At 41.4% G+C, this 22,191-nt stretch overlaps 2 protein-coding genes and 1 long non-coding RNA gene across 3 annotated transcripts; 2 read left to right on the top strand and 1 right to left on the bottom strand.

Moving 5' to 3' along the window:
• Nucleotides 1-748: 748 nt before the first annotated feature.
• Nucleotides 749-13,020, top strand: pou2af2a (POU class 2 homeobox associating factor 2a). Its single transcript, XM_023428482.2, has 5 exons — nucleotides 749-934; nucleotides 1,991-2,091; nucleotides 9,020-9,059; nucleotides 9,323-9,627; nucleotides 10,985-13,020. Exons 1-5 carry the CDS (start codon nucleotides 925-927, stop codon nucleotides 11,417-11,419), a joined length of 891 nt encoding a protein of 296 aa, XP_023284250.1. The 5' UTR covers nucleotides 749-924; the 3' UTR covers nucleotides 11,420-13,020.
• Nucleotides 12,862-16,793, bottom strand: LOC147817853 (uncharacterized). Its single transcript, XR_015438612.1, has 2 exons — nucleotides 16,185-16,793; nucleotides 12,862-14,933 (listed from the first exon to the last, which is right to left on the bottom strand). It is a non-coding gene; the product is annotated as an uncharacterized LOC147817853 (long non-coding RNA).
• Nucleotides 12,917-19,693, top strand: pou2af3 (POU class 2 homeobox associating factor 3). The gene is made up of 5 exons (XM_087179900.1): nucleotides 12,917-14,882; nucleotides 16,783-16,883; nucleotides 17,253-17,304; nucleotides 18,041-18,423; nucleotides 19,127-19,693. Exons 1-5 carry the CDS (start codon nucleotides 14,876-14,878, stop codon nucleotides 19,475-19,477), a joined length of 894 nt encoding a protein of 297 aa, XP_087036026.1. The 5' UTR covers nucleotides 12,917-14,875; the 3' UTR covers nucleotides 19,478-19,693.
• Nucleotides 19,694-22,191: the final 2,498 nt, after the last annotated feature.

Genomic DNA, 22,191 nt, shown 5'->3' with positions numbered 1-22,191 from the left:
GGCATCACACAGAATGGGGAAACTCATGTAAATGTTTGTTGATGCCGTTCACGTTTTCCACTCCAGGGTCTCGGTGAGAAGACTAAACACCGCGGTTCAGCCAGGAAACATTTTGTTTCAGCGCCAGACACAAACTGTTTAGCTGAACCGAGAGCGCCTCCAGCTTTTCTCCCGTCTCCTTCCAACCCAAGGTCGAGATGATTCATTTGTTTTTAGTTTGCTCACAGTGTTTTATACAAATTTCAGCACATCCGTTCGAGTACAGAATTACACAATAATTTTTTTTTTATGCAAAAAATTTCTCTTTTTTTTTTTTTAATATTCATTTTTGGCAGGAGGCTTCAGAGTCGTTTCTCAACTGTCGGACCTGGGATGCAAACCCTCGGCTCGCAGTCACGAGAAGATGCTCTGGTTATTTCTGAGCTGCATGTTTTATTTACTCCAGAGAGAAAACAGAAAACCAGCAGAGAGAAAACTCCCTGCAGCTACAAATCAAAATGTGGAAACAATACATCCTTTTTAAAAATTTGGGTGCTGAGCGGGGGCTCGTGGAGGAGTGGCACGCTGCTTCCCAGTCTCTCTTCCACGCTCCTGATGCTTCCTAACCCCCTAATCTTGACTGCAGATGCAAATAGTCTAAAAAACGTCCCTACCAAACATTTGCATTTAAACAAATAGATAAAGGTCATTTTGAAAAGCTGCCTCCTCATGACTGCAGTGTGAGGTGGCATGTTCCATGTGTCCCTGCCCTCCTGACAGCCTGGTTAAAGCTCCCACCGTGGCACGCCACTCCACTCAGTATGGTGCTGCACACTGGGATTTAACTACTGTAGGCAAATACAGCAGAGGGACAACAGAGAGGCCTGTGTGTGTATGAGTGTGTGTGCATGAGTGTGTGTGTGCATCAGACTGCTCAACAGCATCATGGACGCAGGTGAGACACATTTATTTATATACTAACAGCTGTCTTTGTAATGTTTGAGAGAGTTTACTGCAAGAATATTATTTTTTAACCTGTTGAACATCTGATTTTTTTAAAAATTATATTAATAATTGCATGAGAAAAATTAATAGAAACTTTTTTTTTTTTAAATGTGTGACAACTTAATTTAAATTTAGTCAATAATTAGAAGATTTCTGTGCCTGATAAATCAAGAGTTTTCTTTGCTGATGTTGATTTCCTATAAGAACCAGGTCAGTTTAGTGTCTGTGATGCAAAAAACATATAGGACAAAGTAATATGTCATAAAACATATTCTAAATACAGTTACTCTATTGCTTTTAATATCAAGCACTTGTAAGCTAATTAATATCATGCATAATGTATATTTGAACATGGAATAATAGCGTACTGGATGATATTGAGTCTTTTTGAGTTTAGTTTTTTTTTTTTTTACATCTCATATTTTCAAGAATCTCACTGGCCGAGCAAAGTTGGGGGCTTATCTAAAAGATCCATTCAAAAAGCTGAGATCTTTTACATAAAGTTTTTTGCATGCAATATCCGTTTGCATAATAAAGTTTGCATTTTCATTGAGTTTATGCCTCTGCTTCCCAGGAATGTCCCCAAATCACACCAGCACACCTTTCAGATTTGTGACAACCAACATAAATTATGCTATTATTATTACTATCATCATTATTATTACTATCATCATTATTATTATTATCATTATTAATGCATGCGATATTGGTCATCTTAATTTAAGTGCTTAATTAACCCTCCGGCCTGTGTGAGCGGGTGTTTGGAGTAAATTGCGTCTTTTTAGCTGTCCATTTGCATCGACCAAACCAAAGGCAATTTCCATGACATTTACACACCAATCCCAAAGAGTCATTCACGTATATGCATAAAACTGTGAAACATTCAAATGAACACACATTTGTGGGGATGGATGAAAATTTGTATGAAGTTGTGTTACAGTCAAACTCTGTCGAATGTTCTTCAAATGTGTTTTTTTGTTTGTTTTTTTTTCTCCGTTGTGTCCAGAATATTCGAAGAGAGTTTACCAAGGCGTCCGAGTCAAGCACACGGTCAAAGACCTGCTGGCGGAGAAGAGGTCCAGGCAGACCACCGGGACCAGATACAGTGTGAGTGTCTAAGCCGCTCTGCTTTTGTCCGTCTCGTCTCTTCCCACTTCATTTTTCTCCCAAACCAAACAGCACGACCACAGTTGACATTCTGTTGGGAGCACAATTAAGAGGTCGGCTTTTACAAATCTCCCCTCCTTGTTTACACTCTGGCTTGTTTTGTGGAGTAACGATCCATGGTGGATCCATTGACCACCTGTCCCCCCCCGCCCCACCCCCCCACCTCTGTCTCCGCTCCCCTCGAGTGCTCGCAAAGCCAATCTGTAAATAGCTGAGCACGGCGTGTGTGGAGAGAAACACAAAGCGCCAAGTCCCATGTCGACCTCACAAAAGAGCACTGACACAATGCTCGCAATGGCGACGGTCATGATCTCCCAAAAAACTGCCCCGAGGTTGGAGGCGGGGGCGTGGTGGGAGGGTTGAGGTGGACAGGCAGCGCAGAGAGACAGAGAAAGGGGGCATGTGTAGGAGGCTGCCTATGCAAAGTTTAATCCACACACACCTGCCAGCTGACATTGTCCTCCGCTGTGTACAGGCCGCAGACAAACCTCCTATTGTTGTCTGAGAAACGCACATCAACACACACTCTAACACACATACACACAGTCAGAGAAATCAAACTTTAGACGTCTGCGTGCACAAGCAAGACTGGCTTTTCATTTTCCACATGCTGCCAGTCAAAAGGCTTTTTACAGAACAGGTTCATTGTTTGGTTTCTGTTCAGCATCGGCATGTCCACTCTGTAGATAAGCTAACGACTCGGGAGGAAGACAAAGAGAAAATACCATCAGATGCAACAAAACCTCCCCTCCTCTCATGCAACGCTGGTCATGATGATTCCAGCTCAGGACTTTACGTGTGACAAAGAGATCACAACCACGAGATCCTGTGAGAAACAAGACGACAAGAAAACCACAGTAACTTGTTAATTCCTCCTGTTTTCACAGCGATCAGCTTTTACATTAAAACTGGTGACTGGTTTTAATGTTGTGACTGATCTTTTTTTTTTTGACTGGTTCAAGCCGTGAAGACGTGGAAATAAATTCAACGTACACTGGGCACGTGCGAGCCGGTGTAAACAGGAAGTAGATTGTCAGAAGTCCACACTTGTATTTTAACATTCATGTTGCTCCCACCACTGGAAGCCGAGGCTGATGAGACCCAATCAGGGCGACTGTTGGCGTTTACGTCATCGTTTCTTAAGGTCTCTGTTTTTGCCCTTCCAGAATAAAACACAACCCTCAGGATTTCAAATTAAAACGCGTACAGCAGTGATTCCAAAAGTCTGTTCTTGTTTTTCTTCTGGAAACTCGTAGCAAAGGAGATGAGTTTTGAACCCAAATCGTTTTGGTGTGGATGTAGCCCGTGTTTCCTCTGGGTGCTCTGGTTTCCTCCCACAGTCCAAAGACGTGCAGATTAGATTAATTGACGACTCTAACTTTCCCGTAAGTGTGAACGGTTGTTTGTCTCTATGAGAAAGTGGCGACCTGTCCAGGGAGCGCCCTCCCCCGGTGTCCAGCCCTCCTGCGACCCTCAGAGGATAAGCAGTCGTGCTAATGGATGAAGTTTAGGTCCAGATTTGTCTTGTAGCTTCATTCTCTGACATTAAGGACAAGGCTGATCTTATTCTACAGACTTGTATCATCAAATCCCTCAAGAAGAGGGAAACCAGTGTGTGACAGAGCTTATTCCTCTGTATTTCGACTGCACAACATCACATATTCATGGCTAAATGGGATTAGCTTTTAGCAAATGAAAGCTTTTATATCTCACCTGTGTCACTAGAGGCCAGTGGGGCGTTATTATTGGATTTTAGTCTTTTCATGGGATTTGTTGACGATGAAAAATAATTGGGAAAAATGCAAAACTTTATCCTTTTTTAAATCTGCTTCTTTTTGTGAGCAACTGTTGTGCATTTCACTGAACGGTGCAGCAGCAGAATATTGTCGCTGCGTCTCATCTTGAAACGCATGCAAACAGTGTGTGATGCATGCAGGAGCAGGAGCAGCAGCAGGAGGCTGGAGAGGAGTGTGTCTCTGTCAGGGGTCAGTGAGTCCACAGGTGAGACAACAACAGCAGCAGCAGCTAGTCTCTGCTTTACTCTGGAAAATAGGAACAACGACATCGCTAACTGTTGGAGTGATAAAAAATACAGACTTCAAACTCCATCAATATTTTACAGTTGATTCCAATTTGCATCTATACTGTTGAATGCTATTTTAATTCCCAACTGCCCTACATCAGATATTTTCAAAATAAAGTGAACAAAATGCAGCATTAAAGTGACACTGTACAATTTTGAAAAAAAAAAAGAAACACAAACACATTATTTCTTTTTACAAATTCAAATTGAATTGATAAGCAATAAAAAAACAACCTTGATCAATTCAATACACAGAGTGGCTGTGCTGCTACAGTCTTAGTAGTTTTTATGATAAAGTAGTTCCACATCTGTATGAAGTCTAACCGACTCATACTGTATTTGAAAGGCCGTTCTTCCACCGCGCTGCTTTGTAAATGCAGGACTAGACAGGTGACTAATTAAAACTGTCTTGGTAAGATGTCGCTGCTTCAGGTGCAAGTGTCTGGACTCTACTGGAGGATGAACACCTTTCTCTTCCTCTCATCTGACCACATCACCTGTCTCCACATCGCTGTAGACCAGCCGCCTTTTGTAATGAGGGTTTATACGCTGCAGCCGTGCTGTAACATCCCTCTGTGTGTAACTGTGGATGGACTGTTGTGTCCGACAGTCTGATCACGTGCTGCATTGATAATCTCCGTCACCTGAGGAGGAGCTGCTCTTCTGTTTCTCTTTACGTATCTCGCTAATGCACGAGCATCACACGATGTCCGGCCATGTTTACGGACGTCTCTACCCCACAGATCTAAATGCAGATGTCACTTTAGTCACCGTTCCCATGGAAACGGCAGCCAGTTGATCGGCCTCAGCCATACGATCAACCCTCTTTCACGGTCCCTCAGATCTTTTCCTCTTCACATCTCTGTATAAAATCAGACTCAACTCTTCCTGCTCAGCATTTTAAAACATGCAGCAGAGAATGATGGGATATCAGCTGCTTAATTGTACCATGCAGTGAGGAAGTGTGGAAGCATCTGCACTCATTATGTTTCTCCACTCATTTACTCAGGTTTAAACTGTAGTTCGTGACCCGTCTGTATCTGTCCTGCGTCTCAGCACCTTTTGCACGCACTGTTTACTTGTATGTTTATAAATGGTGCTTTAAGCCCTAATGATGGACAAAGACGCACAATAACTAAAGCCGTCCACCTCTTTACGTTCGCTGATGCTTCTCTTTTATCACTGAGAATAAAGGGCCATTGAGAGAGAAGAGCAAACTGTGACCACAGAGTGAGTCTCTTCGTGTCGGGACACGGAGAAAGTCAGAGTGACAATATAAAGATCCTGCATTATTTCACTTCATCGGCTTCTCTTCACTGGGAACGTTTCTGTTTAAGGTGGACTGCCCAAACATGCTGCTGTTACATAAATGATCCGGCACCGTGAGAACCGAAGGTGTGTGATGAAGAAAGCTCGAGTGACGCATCTCTGGGTGAATGTTAATGATGAGCAACAAGAGCTGTAATGATTCACGTGCTCCGATAAAATAACAATTAATGGAACTGAAACAAAAAAACCAAACAAAATCCTGAAAAATTAAGATCATGTTGAATACGAATGAGTTTAGAGGAAGTGCAGCTGAAGCAGTAGAGCGAGAAGTCTGGTCTGTGGGAATATTATAAAATATGCATGTGGATGTTCACTTAGTAAAGGATGAAACAGATGCGACTCTTTAAAATATCATGTAACAGGTAGTGGGAATATGAGGAATAAAAGAGTGTTTTGCATAGGAAGGAAGAGTTTTTTTATTTCTGTGAAATAACTCCATCATTATCCTCACCCCCAACCCCCCAACCCCACCTCTCCTCCACCACAAACACACACACTCGCTCTGTGCGACTGCCTGAGTTTGAGTGAGCAGATTTCCATACACAGCCTTCAGAGATGCACTGAGCCATACCTGGGCCACATGAGGAAGTCTTGGCACTGGCAAATCACATTCAAATTCTGCCCTCAAAATTTGTTTGCCTCCCAGCCAACGCTGGCTTAATATCAACTCTTTCATGCTAGCAATATGCAAACGAGCCTGTCAAACCTCGTCTGTGTGTCCCTGCACTCTGCTCCTCTGCGACGCTGCTTTTAGAGCAGAAACAGACTGAGACTCAAACTATTTGTGTCGTTGGTAAAAATAAAGACGCACGCATCTTAATGAAACATCAAATCTATTCTCTATTCAAGATGATATGAGAGAGATGAATTGGCAAACAGGATGGATCATTCCCTGCAGGTGTAAAGTATCCATAGAACTAGATTTTTCCAACAAGAAAAATTAATTTTGGGGGAATAAATTAGGAAGTTGTAGGTTTAAATATTTGAGCTGGAACATGCTGAGAAAACGATAAAATAAGACAAAAACATGTATTATAGCACAGTTCTTCAATCTCTTCTGGATTGTAAGAGTCCAGCGTTAGTGAATCATTAAATGTGAATTTGATCATTTATTTTCAAGAGCCTAGAGAGAGATTCAAATTGCTAATAATATTATGATTTATATATGTTTTAAGAATTTAAAGAATTCATAATATTTATTAAACGGATATCGGTGTACCAGCGTTACAAGTCTGGCCCTTAGGAGAAAAAACAGTTGTTCATCGAGTGTGATGAATAAACATTTAGACATAAAATAAAAAACAGCCTTGATCAAGCGTGCCGACTCACTTACAGGGAAGTATAAGAGTAACAAGTGATTAAATGACTAATGACACGTAACACATTCTCCGAGCAGGAATAACCACCAGAGATAATGATTAACTTTATGTCTGATCTATTCCTCATTGTTTTTTTTTTGTTTTGTTTTTTTTAAACTTTGGATGATTGTATTATGATTTAGTTCTCAACTGTTTCGGGTTGTGACCTTTTGAATGAAGCAACATGTCCTTTCACCGAGCGCAATTTAGTGCAGCAAAAATATTTCTTTCACTGCTCTTTATCCTGTTTATCATCACTCGACCCCTCACATGAATCGTGACCTTGTGTGGGTGTCGAGCCACATGTTGGGGACCACTGCATTATAATCTAAAGAAACTATATTGTGATATTGCTGTGTGAGGTAGATATATTGTCCTTTGACTGTAATATATGGCCACAGAGAGTAGGAAGTAAGAGCTGCACGTTCTACTGTTATTTACTCTGTATTATTTACTCTTGTGCTTATTCCTGGGCCTGTACTCTCGCCTCTTTCAGCTGCCGATCTTGTTTTTCCGTTGCTTGTTGTGTGGATTGCCCACATTGTCCTCTGTAGTCCACACATCTCTGTATATCCCTATTTGTCATGTTAAATTTAATTTTACAAAATTGGTCACAAGAAAAGTGAGCGAAATAGGAGCAGTGATTTCAGTAGGGAGAGTACTCAAAGATTTTCTTTCTTGCATTTTATGTTTATGGCAATAATTGCAATAGTCCACTGGTGATGATTTGAATTAAACAAATCAGGAAAAAACTGTTATTTATTTGTGAATGGAGGTGACCTGAAGGACACCACAAGGACAGTCTGACTGTTTATGTGAATGTCCAAGAGATTTCTGAATGTATAATGTGTAAAAATCTAGACATAGTTAATTCTGAATGAAATTTTATATCATTTCGTTATTTGAAAATAGGAAGGATATGTGCTATTTCATTTTCATTTAATGAAGGAGCCCCAAAGTCTTCATTTTTAGATAAATAACAAATTATTAAATAAACATCTATGTGGATATATTGTGTAAAATATAGCTATAAATGAACAATGATTTGCAGAATAATTTAAATGATTTTTAAAAATCAACTAAATGTTTTTTCATCATTCATACTTTCAAAATAATTTCTTGTAAGACATTTTTATTTCACACCACCACATGTAATTATGTATTATTAATAATACTAATAATACTACTACTACTAATAATAATAATAATTAATATTATTATATATATTTTTTTAATTTTAAGGAAAATAACGGCTGTAATACATTTAAAAACGTGCATCTTAAAATAAGTAGCTTAATTTTACAAAAATTAAATAAAAACTTTAACTTTCAACACTAATTTCTCCCACTGACTCAAATCGCTATGATTGGCTGAGTAGCATCACGTGACCAGTGAAGCGCTGTAACGGTTAGAAAAGCTACAACGGTTAAAATAGAAACTCCGTCAGAAATAAATAATTCTCAGTTATTTCTAGGTTGTAGCTCCGGTTTCGGATAGGGCAGCGTCCGGGTACGGGTCCGGGTCCGGACCACCGTCCCGCCTAATAACGACCTTGGCTCTAGCTGGTTGATTCAGAATAACGTTGTCGTCGCTGTAGCTAACGGGAGCTAACTAGCTAAACCTGCTAGCAGCTGTTGAACTTGCTAGCCTGAGAGACGCAGGAGCTACAGGATTATATGGAAGGTGACACTATGAAATTAAATTTAACATGAAATAAAAGTGTTATTGTTATTTATGCAATATTGTTATTTATGCAATATTCATACTCTGTTAACCTTTTCTAATTTTACAGCAGTTATTATATATTCTGAAATGTTAGTCTGAAGAAGTCTGTCACTTTAAAATATGTATTTGTCCTTTTTTAAAGTATTTTTAGTGAGGGTTTTTTGCTGAAATTTTATGTTTGTTATTTGTTTATTTTCAATTTAAGTAAAAAGGTGTTATTGGGGAAAATGCCATTATTATTTATTATAATTCTTACATGTAAGAAAGAAATAAGCACTTTCACTCCATTCCTCTGATGATCTACACTTTCACACATAACTAAAATACCATCCGGTTTGCATGGCTCACTAAAAGTCTAATTTCTGTGCCACAGGGAGGATCGACCACTCCACCTTCATTTGTCCAGATGCCAGGTGAGAACTGCAGACATCAAAGATCTCCATCATTCACTCCTCGCTGCCTGCAACATTAATCTGTCAACACAGTCCCCATCAGCACTATCATTATTACTATACTTAATACTTGGAGGACCCCAGTCAGCATTTTGACTCTGCTGTCTGCACAAGAATCTGGGAGGTGTAAACACTGTGGTTAGACAGAGCAGGCTGCCAATAATCACTGTCATTCACCGCTGCTGTGGTGAAGATGAGGATCTGATTTATATTGTTCTCTGCAGGGTCTCACATGCTGCCCAGCTACTACGGCATGAGGCGTCCCTTCATCTCCGACTCAGACTTCTGTCCGTCCACCAAGCAGTTTTCCCCCGACGTCTACTCCTCCACCCTGGGCGGTAAACCTCTGGGCTGCGATCCCTCCTCAATGACCAGCTACTCTTCCCTCATTGACAGCTACTACCCAGAGGCCTTTGGGGATTACCGCAGCGCTGCCACCTTCTCCAGCTCTGGAGGGTCCTTCCTGCCCTCGTCAGCCCTCTCATCCCTGCTGCCCCCCTTCAGTGGAGAGTCCTCACATCTGTTTCTGGTAGGATTCGGGATCAGGATTTGTGTTTGTGTATGACATACAGAAATGAAGACTGAAACGACGGTCATGGTCATGACTGGCAGGGATTCAGCAACGTTTTTTTCATTTACCACGTCATTGGTTTAGCAAGTGAGGAGTGTGTGTGCAAAGTGAGAGCCCTACAGGAAATGAGAGGAACTGCAGGTTACATGAGTATTTTGGATTAAAGTAAAATTAGCACAGAGTTAGAAGTCCACTGGTTCCTCCTCTGTCTTAAAACAATAGTCATGTTCCCATATTAACACTGAAACATTCCTCCTGTCCATACTGGACATTAGGAAATCTCTTCCCATACCTACTCCAGTCCTGATTCAGTGAGCATCTTCCAAAGTCCTTCGTGTCCATGTCCCTGCTCTGCAGCTTAACCAGGAAATAGTGGCCAGGGAAAAACAGAGGGGGAAGTTTAGACTGAAAACAGTGTAACAGTGGAAGATATCCACTTCATCCATCTAACTCAGACTAAAGATAAACTCCTGAATACATTTTGCACAGAAGACTCCCATGACTCCCACTGATAAAGGGATCTCTTCTATGAACAGGAAGAAAACCTGTTTTAATGTTCATATGTGAACCTGACTATTGTGTAACTACCTGTAATGCTGACCTTTAAAACCTACTGCATGCTGGGAAAAACAGAAAAACAGTGGAGTTCAGATAGTTTACTTCTCAAATGCAAATCTGCTGCTGCAGCTCAGCTCTTTTTACTGCTAAAACAGCTGTTAGTGATTTTCTGCTTCACATTTCTTGGTTCTTTAGTGTGTTCTTATATAATTTTTATATTTATGAGATGGTGACAGAGCAGCTCATTATACACCACGTCAGTTTTAAATGTCAGGTTTTATTAGTAGATGTACTGTGTTGTACATTGATAACAGAAGCATCAAAGCTGCTGTACTCGCTGAGGTGTGTGTGTGTGTGCGCGCGCACGCGGAAAGTGAAAGTAAAATGTGACCTCTGTGAGTTTGAGCTGACAGGTTGTAAAAACCTGGACGGACACGATGATGCTTCTGTTCGTTTGGCTCCTTACAGGAACTAGACTCTTATGTAGAGGTGGTGTTTGACACACATGGATCCAGGTGTTTCAGTTACAGTCAGAGCTTGCTGTGCTGACGGTCTATCAGCACACTGTGAACCAGGGTTTGAAAAGTGTGACAGTAAAGCTGCAGATTAACGAGCTGCCCGTAAAGCTGAGGGGAGCTGAGCATTCACATGGAAATTCTCTGTAGGTTCATCAGTACAATAGAGGTGGTGTTGTCTGATGTCAGAGAGGAAACTGATGAATGAATGATTCATCCTCTCCTCTCTTTTCCTGCCTCAGAGAGACTCGTGGGAACAGTCGGTTCCAGAGCCAGTATCCCAGGTGGACGCTCTCTGTGCGGACAGCCTGGCCCCCGTCAGCGTCCCGCCCTCCATGCCCAGCCCAGAGCCCCCGGGTAGCCCCTCCCAGTACCGGTCCACCAGCCGAGGCTCCTCCATGGGCTCCGTGTCCAGCAGCCAGCCCTACACGCTGCACCCCCTGGAGGACACCCACTACCACCCTTTAACCACCAGCAGCTCCTACCCCGTCCCCTCCTCCTCCTTCCCCTGTCCTCCCTACATGAGCAGCTCCGCCAGCGACCTGGTGTCCAAGATGGTGACGGAGGAGGCCGACGGCCACGGCAGCCTCCCGCCCACCGGCGAGGCTCAAGGCTCCTGGGTAAAAGAGGACGGGGTGAACTCCTGGTCGCCCTACGAGATCAGGAGGGCCTACTGACGGATGACTTGCTCACCTGGAGGTTTCGCAGACACTTAAACCAGGAACCCAACGAGCACATGAGAGGTGTTTGTAGATACGTGTTCAGTGCGTTTCCAGAGTATCGGTGTGTCGATATTACAGCCTGATCCAATGGAAGTCCCTGCTTATTTCTAAGAAACAAAAAAAACTAAACAAAAAAAGTCTTTTTGTATAATTTATATGAAAAAGGGGTGAGAAATAACTCTAAACTCTCTAACCCTCAAACTGAAAATAAACAACAACAGTTAATAAAATAGGACAGTCTCGTTCATGGTGTAAGATATGAGGATTTGTGGTTGTTGTAAAACCATGTGACCATGAACTTACATGGTTCTTGAACCACAGTGAGCACTTCTGCAGTTACCAGTGGGCTGTGGGGTAATCTGACAAGATGAAATAATAATTCAGTAAAATGTACAGTATAAATATGTTAACATGTTTCTGTTTAGGTGAAAATACAGGTAGGATCTCAGATTAGTGCGACGCTGATATTTACTGTCCATATAACCAATAAACCAGCAGCTACAACAGGCCAGCGCACAGGACCCCAGCCTGAGCACAGACGGCAAGAGACACGGTTGAAATAACGGATGAATAGTTCAGATGTCGAGTTTCACACCAAACAAGTCACTGATTTAACACCTGGATCCACATCCAAGAAGATTATTGGTTCTTTTTTAAAGGAGCTTGTCAGATATACTTTAGTACAGAGTCTGTGAGTGGATGTCATTCATGTGGAACAATTAAAATAAAACAAAGAGCTGCTGTGGATAGAATTAAATTCTGTTGGAGGGGCCTGGATCCTCTGACACTTTACTTTAACCCCCCTCTCTTTATCACTCAAACAGCACTGTAAACATTTAATAACAGGTCACACTGTTACACAACTTAAAACTCTTAAAACTCTCTAATGAATGTTCATTATACATAAATACATAAATCTATCACTTCCTTATTTGTGTTTATTACCATTAAAAATGTTACTGAATCACTTACACTTGCTTTATGTTGGGTTAATATATATGAATATCAAAATAAGATGCACTTATTAATATTGCTTACAATGATTTTATTGTGTGTAATAAACCATGTAATTAAATTTAAATGATATGTTTACATAATGAGTGAATTTAAAGGGTGTGGCACTTAATGTATTAATTATACAAATGTATTTGAAACTACAGAACACATGATTACATATTATTAAAACTATATATTATCAAACATTCATTAACTATGATTACTTCAGTTAATAGGCATTAACATTAATAAACACTTATGAATATGTTTACAGCTACTCTACAGTGTCTTACAGTGTATTAATATAGATGGAAAAAAATGGGGGTTAAAATAAAGTGTAAACCCAAAATTCCTTCTTATTCATCAAACTTTATCAAACAAACAACTGACAAAAACATGGATCACATCTGTTCAACTTTATTATTTAAAACACTTTCAACATGTTCAACATTTGTACAATTGTAATTGTCAGTGAGCGCCATGTTTTCTATTTTCTTTAGCTTGAAATCAGCTGCAGTCAAAGTGCAGCCCAATACTGAATCAACCATCTTTACACCGTGTGTGTGTGTGTATATAATGTGTGTATATATAACAGTACTGTCCAGAATTTAATACAAAAGGGATTTGGACGAAGGCTTTAATATAGAGCAGTTAAACTGAGGCGGAGGGAGAGGTCGTTCTGGTGTTTGACCACTAGGTGGAGCCACTGCACCGCTGCTGCAGCAGGGAGCAGGGATGAAGAAGTGTTGCAGAGACAAGAGGGACTTAGTGAGAAGTGTTTGAGATGAGAACAGGACTTTTAAAGTTACAACATGAAACAAACCCGCAGCTGATGTTGATCTAGATGATGGAGTGGAAACAGTGGCTCTACCACTGCTGCTCTAATTCATTATAGTGGTTAAGAAAAGTCATGAAAACGACATTAATAACTTAAGATTTAATGATAAACATTTAACCAGAGACCAAAGAAACCTGCAGCTAATGTTTTCTTCACGGACTGAGGACAGTAAATCTGCTGCTGCTGCTGTAACTAATAATAGCGTTGCTATAATAAGAAAAGTCATACTAACAACAACATTAATAACACTAAGATCTAATGAGTCACATTTAACCAGAGACCAAACAAACCAGCAGCTGCTGCTGATCATGGCACGTCTTCTCCACGGAGCGTGGACAGTAACTCTGCTGCTGCTGTAACTAATAACAGACATCATATAATTAGGAAAGTCATAATAAAGATAATAACACTAAGATCTAATGAAAAACGTTTAACCAGCTGCAGAGACCTAACTGCCCCAGATGTTCACAGCTGGATTAATATGAAACATTTAAAAATGAATCAAATTGTTTGTGATTTGCTGCAATTTCGAATAAACGAATCACTTCTAATGTTTTTCCCACATTTTAAAACGTACTAAAAGTGAATGGCAGCATTTACAGGCTGATGTGAACGTGTTGCTGCTGTGTGATGCACAGACAGTTCCTAAAACAGCCTTTTATAAGTGATTAAAACAAATATATTTCAGTTTAAATCAGCTGTGAAACAGTTTAGATGCAGGAGAATTGGTGCTGTTTTTAAATGTTAATACACATGTTATTAAACTGAGGATTTTCACTGGGAAAATCCTCATTATTGTGGATGAAATTGAGCTTTTTAAGAATTAAAAGTGTGTGAAACGTGATGTTCGGAGGAGCGGGGAGCAGCAGAGTCGTCCCCCTGCAGCCTTCAGCAGGTGAGTGCTCAGCACCGGAGCCTGCAAAGGCCTGCAGTGCCAAAGATGGCTGCTGTCCTTTGCCACGCCCACTTCTCTCTCAATTTTATGTTTTTCTCTGAAAAAAAGCTTAAAAATATGTTTCAAAGTATCGCTGGCATGAAGGGGGACCTCAGTGAACGTGTGGCCGCAGATAGGAGCCGAATTGCGGCGTTAAAGTTGCGTATATGAGGCACCCAGTGCTGTAGTGCTTAATGAGGGGGTGTGATGCCCTGATATTGTAAATGGAGGATAAAATTAATAAAAGTATGGTTTCTTTTTGGCCAAAGTATAAAATACTAATATATTACATTAAAGTGGAGCTTATATAATGTCCATGCGTAGTGATTTTTATTGAAAAATCGATATAACTCCGTTGCCTCTGAATATTCAAATTGAAAGTAACGCGCAATCAAATCATTGTCAAATCATTGAGTTCTAGGGGTTTTAAATAGTAGGCATGGAGGGAGAAAATCTCAAACTAATATGTTCACAGCTATATTACAATATTATTGTATGCTCTGACCCTGCTGTAAGACTTTTGTGTTGAGATTTTTTTAGACTTTTGCACAAATTTCGTTCTTGGCCATTTTGCTGAGGCAGAAAAGGACGTTGTGGAGTCCCTCAGGTCTTCTCCAGAGATCCTCTCTTCATCTTTGTCATCATGTCTGGTGAGTTTCAAGTCGGATTTTCATCTGGAAATCATTTTGCAGCCTTTTTTCCTGTTAGACAGAAAAGAGAAAAGAGAAAAATGGAAAGTTTAGTGTCAAAACTGAGAACACAGCAGAGTCACATGTAATATCAGCAGCTTTTTTTCCCTTTAAATGTGGATTTCATTAGAGTTTTATGTGATTTATAAAATGAGAAAGAGTGACATTAAACTTGAGGTGGTTAATGTGTAGTTTAATGCCACCTGTCTCCCTGTTGCTGGGTGGATCAACAGTTGCCTTTTCTCCATTCAAACTCTCCTGCTCAGCTTTAGCGACTTTTACAGATTCATGATATGTTTCATTTTTGTGATCACTTGTATTAACACACGTCAGGACATGTACACGATCATTGTCAAAGACATTTTTATAAAGATAATTACTGTGGATCTGACATTTCTGCCGTATCTACACCGGGTTGCTCTTTGCGTAACAGGACGTTGTGAGTAACCGCGTTAGAGTGGGATGTGTCTGCCGTGTGATTTTGGCCCACTATTTGCCACATTTAAGACAAATCATGAAGTAGCATTTAGCTGTATGAATATTTATCAGATGAGGTTTCGTAGTCGAGGCTTCGTCTCTTATCAAATCGCATTTTTCAGGCGGATCGCCACTCCTGGTGCTTTACATTACGCCTTTGGGTCTAAATTACGCGCACCTATACGAGGCGTTCTCTGCGCGTCCCTTAATCAAGCTTCACCTATAGGAAAAATAAGCCGGAATTCCCTGTAAAAGTGCCACAACATTTCACTGTTTCATACCGAAAGAGGGGGCATGTGGGGGTTTTAATAAAGTGGCAGAGAGCGCAGAGGAGTGGGTTTGAATTATAAACAATGCGTCGGTGAAAATTTCCTCCAGAAAACAGCAATCGGATCAAACTGAAGCTCGATGAATCCAACTTTTCCTGAACGACCGGAGGCAGGAACATGGCGCTCAGATGCGTAAACATCTGCCTGTTTTCACGGAGAGCTGCGGAGTCTCTTCACCGACACAAACTTTACTTTGAAATCGACTCATATAATATATCTGTGTGCCTCAGATCAGCCGCTTCGAAGCGTTTATTAAGAGAAGTTTTAGTCTTTAGTCACGGATCGCTTCGCGGACTCGTTCCTGCTCTTTGTTTGTGCCTTTTACGCGGTCGCCCCGAGCGCCCTTTATCCAGCTTTAACACACGATCCCTCGCGTCTTTCACCCTCCACATCGACCCGGTTCCAGCAGCCAAACATTCAATCTACCACATCTGCGTTTATGATCAAAAATACTCACTTACGGTGGCGCATTTTGTGTCGATTTCCTTTGTTCCTGGTCTCGGACGGAGGGCGTCTCGGTAGCTCGGAGCACACACAGGAGGGCAGTGACGGCGGAATAGGAAACAGACCGAGCCCTGGCCGGGGGGACTGGGGGGCTCTGGGGTCGGGAGAAGCGGTGGAAAACACCCAGAGCTTGAGCGTGAAAAATGCGCTTTTACGCACAGATTTCTCCGACAAACCTTTTCCAAACTGAAGCACCACAAATAATAATACACAGAATCACTCATTTATTGTTTATTATAACATGTTGTGTTTTTGTCACTGACGTTTTCCACCTGGAAATAAAAATCACATTCCGCACTTGATTAGGATGAAATGTGACGACAGAATCATTTCAGGGAGAAACTGCGATTAAAATGAAAAAAAAAAACAAAAAAAAAACAAGATGGATGACATTTGATTTTTATGTTTTGAGTTTGAGGGAAGAAAAGACAGCGTGGAGTGGGAGCACGTGGAGGAGGGGCTGAGCGGTGGGGTGGAGAGGAGAGGAGTCATTGTCTGTTACTGTCTGCTGAGGTGGGCGGTGTTTAGTAAACATGTTCTCTTTCACACAGACAAGCCGAGAGTGTACCAGGGCGTCCGCGTGAAGACCACTGTCAAAGAGCTGCTGCAGAGGCACAGAGCCCGCGAGGCCAACAGTAAAAAACCCAAAACGGTAAAAACCTGCCCCCCCCCCCCCCCCCCCCCCCTCCATGACACCCTGACTGTCACTGTTGTTTCACTGTCAGACAAAGCAGAAGAAAGAAAAACACACACTCACTGTGCAAAGCAGTAAACTGCCCCTGTAAATGATTGACTGTCCCAGTAGCAAATAAAACGAAATGTAACGAAACGAAGTCACAATCACGCGCATTCACACAAGTACACACACACACACACACACACACACACACACACACACACACACACTGACACACACATTTGCAAGAAGTAAAAAAAAAAAAACAGAAAATAATGAAGGAAAGTGTCTTTCAAAGTCAAATGTTCTGATAAAAATATCTAATCCCTCCTCCTCCTCCTCCAGATATCCCAGGCTTGTCTGGAGCTTCAGGATCTTTGCGCGTCCACTTTGCCAAGTAAGTTTAACCAGCAACAACATCCAAGTCCAGTGTTAAATAAATCCAGTGAAGCTACAGCAGCAAGTGAATCCAGCCTGACCTGAATCTGACAGAAATCACAGACACCTGCAGCTTGTAAATTCAAGTCTAAATGTTCCTGCAGAGATCCAGACTCAAAAATCCAGCCTGAACCATAACTACACAACTACAACTCCAACACACTAAACTGAAGCAGATGAAGAAGTTGGATTAAAATAAACGAAGCAAAGTGAAAAGCACACGTGCAGCCTCAGTCATGACCCGTTACTAACATGGAAAAGCAATCCTAGTCAACTATTGACAGCTCCAATCCAAAAGTGCAGGGTCCCTACTTATAAACGAGGCAACAGTTAAATGTGTTGGCTGATGGTGTTATGACATCACTCTCTGAACTTATAGGCCTATTTAAATATCCTGAGGTCTGTTCCCACGCGGAGGCTGCACCGTGTCCACTGCGCTCGTGCAGATTGATTTGGCCAAAAAAAGAAAAAAAGAAAAGAAGAAGAAAAAAAAAAGAACATATATAAACTTTTAATTTGAAATTCAACGTAAATCCAGAGCGTGTCCTCAGATTTTAACACTGCTTTAAATATAGGAGAGGTTCATATATATGTCAGGGGGAGGGGGGTCGGGGGGGGGATCTAATTAACCTGCAGCCTATGATGTCATTTCACCTGTGTATTTACTTATTGAATATTTATCATCTCATTTTCAGACTTCGTCCCGTCACCTCGCTATGTGGACCCTCCTCCCGCCGCCACCACCACCATCACCACCATCACACCAGCGGACGCGAGCAGCAGCTGTGGTGCGCGAGCCCTCCAGCTGCGCACCGCCCAGTACCCGGTCCCTGCCGCTGATAGCGCGTGCAACACCACCCAGATGCAGGGGGACACGTTTAACGACATCCAGCAGCAGTTTGGGGACGTGATGTTGCCCGGCAACTGCTACAGTAACAGCAACAACAACAACAGCAACAACAACAACATCGGCGGCGGCGGCAGCGGCTACAACACCTCCCTGCCTCCCCCTCCTGCCTTCCCGCTGCCCTGGTGCCACGGTCTCTCCTCAGATGCGGATTACTATGGGAATGGGATGGTAGGTTTCTGACACTCACCAAACTCCATTTTAAAAAAACGGTGTTTTTAAGAAAATTGCATTTTCTTAATTATAAACAAACACGATTTCACCTCAGTCCTCGTGTAGAGAGTCGTGTTGTTCATCCGGCTGCTGGTCAATCTACAATTCTTTACACTCTTCATATTAATAAAGTAATAGTCAGTTTGATAAACAGGATTATGCAGAATAAGAGAGTGGTTTAAGAGCTTTTGTAAACGCCTTAAATCGTGATCTTAGAATACTGAATAATGTGACAGGCAGTGTCACAGTTTGTGGTTTTGGAGTGGAGGTTTGGCAGAGCAGTTTGTCCTCAGCAGAGACTTGTCAGGTCTTGAACTCCACATGTAATGTGATTATTGTATATTTATGTGGCCTACAGGTACATTTAGAGCAGCCCGGCTAAAGTTTGATTTGTTTGTGATTAAAGGAGAATAACAGGCAACAGAAAAGCTGCATAAGTTTAAATAAAGTCAGTTTAGTCGTGCACACATCAGTGGAGGAGCGTTGTTATTTAATAAAAGCAGAATTCACATTGAAAGCTGAAACAAAAACACCACTCACAGGCGTCCCTGCTGAGCCTGTAGTGTCAGTTTGATGTCCATCACATGACACCAAAAAAATTAATCCTCCATGTCTTCTTCTTCTTCCTCTTCTTCTTCTTCTTCTTCTTCTTCTCTCCCAGGCTCCTTGCTCCTCCCCAGAGTTGCTGAAGCTCTGCAGCCCCGTGGATCACAACAGCTACTCGCCGCAGGACTCTTTCTCCTCCTCCTCCTCCTCCTGCTACGACTCGCCCACCAGGATGGAGTCCAGCTACCACGGCTTCCCCTCAGAGCACTACCACTACCAACACTGCACCCTCCAGGACTGTTACTGCCTGCCCCACTGTTGGCCGGGGCAGCAGGAGAGCTACTCTGCCCCCGAGTTCACGCCGTACTACACCCCCACAGACTATCCCTACGCCTGTCCCGTGGAGGAGAACTATTTCAAGAGGGATTTGCAGATGAGCTCTGAGATGTGTTACAATGTGCTATGATGAGACTCGCTGTCTCCTCGCTGTAAATACGATCCCCTTTGCTTTTCAGTGTGCTGTTGTTGGCTTGTGCTTTGGTGGAGTGAAGATGATGAATGCTGAATGGATGGAAAAGCTGATATTTTTGTATTGATTACTGTTTTGTTTTTTTTTTACTATTAAGATTTATTTTCATACACATAACTTGTTGCAGAACTAAATAAAAACACGTTGAACTCACCAACAGTGTTTCTCATGTTTATTTACTAAGTAAAAAGTCGAGCCGCGCAATTAATCGAATCCACAATATCCAAATCACAGGAGTTTGTTTGATAAAGGTGAAATGTGTCACAATATTCTTGTGCATCGTTAGCACCATTAGCAATCTGGTGCTACAGAGCCCTCCACCTACAAATCATATTCTCCAGACGTAAAGGAACGTGTTTGTTTGGAACAAGAGCCGACAAACATCCCATCATCATCCTTTTAATATATTTTTTCTGTGAAAACGAAAATGCAAAAACATTTTAAACTGAAGTCATAATCGCAATATGATTTTGTTTTTGTTTTGCATATCGTGCAGCACCAGCAAAAAGCAGAGCGTGGCATCATGACGACCGAACTCACAGCCGCTGTGTCGGTGTCGGTTTTCTGTTCAGTCATGGTCTCAGTCAAGTTCATACGGATCTGGTCCTGCAGGTTCACACTCTACACACTGATCCTCCATGTTGTCTAACGCCAGCTGTCCTTCCTTTCACAGACTGATCAACACGTGGGTCTGACTGAGCTGTGATGCAACGCCTTGCTCTGACTTACAGGTCACCTGCGGAGACGCCGGGTCGACCACAGGTGAAGGGGAACAGATTTTTGTGAAGCATCAATCATTTTGGGTAAATCTTCTTTTTATTTCCAACAAAATGTCAAAACCAAAAGCTTTAACAGACACAAGAAGCTCGTTGTTACGTAAAACACAGAAGACGCGTGACGTCCTCGGAGGAAAGCTGCAGCACGTCTCCGTCACATGTCTGTCTCCCTCTCTCAGCTGCTCGAGCCACGAGACGTTCGACTTGCTCAAACTTGAGCTGCGATAATGAGACTGTGAAGGTTTCTTAATGAATGCTCTCTTTATTCTTCAGGCTTCTGTGGAAACTTCTCAAGCTGTCTCTCTATCAGAAACATATCATCCCAACATATAGGACAGATATATTTACACATGCTTCCTGTTTGCTCTCAGCCAGCGAGGACATTAAGTGTTTGGTCAATGACATGGACAGGAAACAGAAGACACACTGATAATACTCAGATAAAAAGGAGATTTTAATTCCCTCTGTATGAGCACAAGGTTTGGCCTGAGGAACAAAGAAAGACTTGGATCAGCAGCGTCGTTAAATTGAGTTTTGAAGCAAATTCTGAAACTTTTTTAAACAAGAAAAAGAAGAAAAGAAAATCAAAATAAAATGGATTTAGCGTTTCATACCTGTAAAAAGGTTTGAAACATCTAGATCATAATTTAAAGAGATAAAATGAACAGTTGAATTAATAAATAAAAATGTGACTTTTAAAATACTACAAAAAAAAATGTACAAAGTTTGGTTAAAAAACTTCTCAAATGTACAAATCAATTCTGATTGATATTTAAACATCATTATATTTATTGTTAATCAAACAGCAGATTTCACCTGCTGCTTTCCACCTGAGCAGGTAAACACAGATTCATGGCTCCAGGATCTGTGAAGTCCTGATCACAGCAGCCAGACTCAGTAGTTTCTGTCAATACCATATATTTACATGACAATGCGACACCACACAGCGCCGGCAGCGAGTCTCCACATGAGCTTTGCTATAAATGATAAATCGGATCATGGTTTCACATGCAAACGAGGATCACGCTCCGGCACTTTAGGGAGGTAAACCGCAGTTTAACCCTTTTCATGGGCGAATAAACTGTAACACAAAGAGAGAGATGCTCATTCTTTCACTGTGCAAAGAGTCGAATCATCTTTCTGAATTTGTTTAACCTCCTTTTTATTTATTGTTGTTTTTATTGACACGTTTCCACATCAGCATCAAAACCACACAAACACATCTCCCCACTGTTTCCATCACTCTCTCAGTTTCATACTTTGTTTTGTAGCTATGTTAAATTGCATTTTCCCTATTAAATAATTAACTAAATAAACAAGTAAAAACTAAACACACACAGCAGAGGAGGGAGACGTAAGATTTAAGTTAATAAGTTATAGGAGATATTAATGGTCCATCAGTATTGATTGTGTATCGATTGAAAGCAGAAGAACAACTCATTTGAATTCTTGATGTTCTCCTTTAACTGTTGGACCTTTTTCATTTTTACAGAATTCACATATTAAACGTTTCTTTACATAAAAATAAAATTCTGCTTCTGTGACGATTCACACTTTAACTCTAAACTTATTATAGCTGATGTCACTGCCACAGGCTCAGAGATCCTCCTGTCACCTGCCATAATCAACTATAAATGATGATGGAATCAATAATCAATATCAATAGATGTCACATATAAATCAGGTCACTCAAAGGTATGATTTATCGTTACCATAGAAACGCAGCAAAACACCATGCATCATCCCAAACAACAACTTATTGTGTTTCAGCTTTTTATCAGATCGACTCTTTAAATGTTTTATTGATCTGACTGAACAGAAGAAATTCTCCACATGTGTAAAAGAAAATTAACTAGATCCACCCCCCCCCCCCCC

Source organism: Seriola lalandi, unplaced genomic scaffold (genome assembly GCF_002814215.2).
Source record: "Seriola lalandi dorsalis isolate HSWRI2012SDOR001 ecotype SW California unplaced genomic scaffold, Sedor1 jcf7180002054875, whole genome shotgun sequence".
Taxonomy (NCBI): Eukaryota; Metazoa; Chordata; class Actinopteri; order Carangiformes; family Carangidae; genus Seriola; species Seriola lalandi.
Note: the sequence above shows the minus strand (reverse complement) of the source record. Positions and strands in the feature narration are given on the sequence as shown.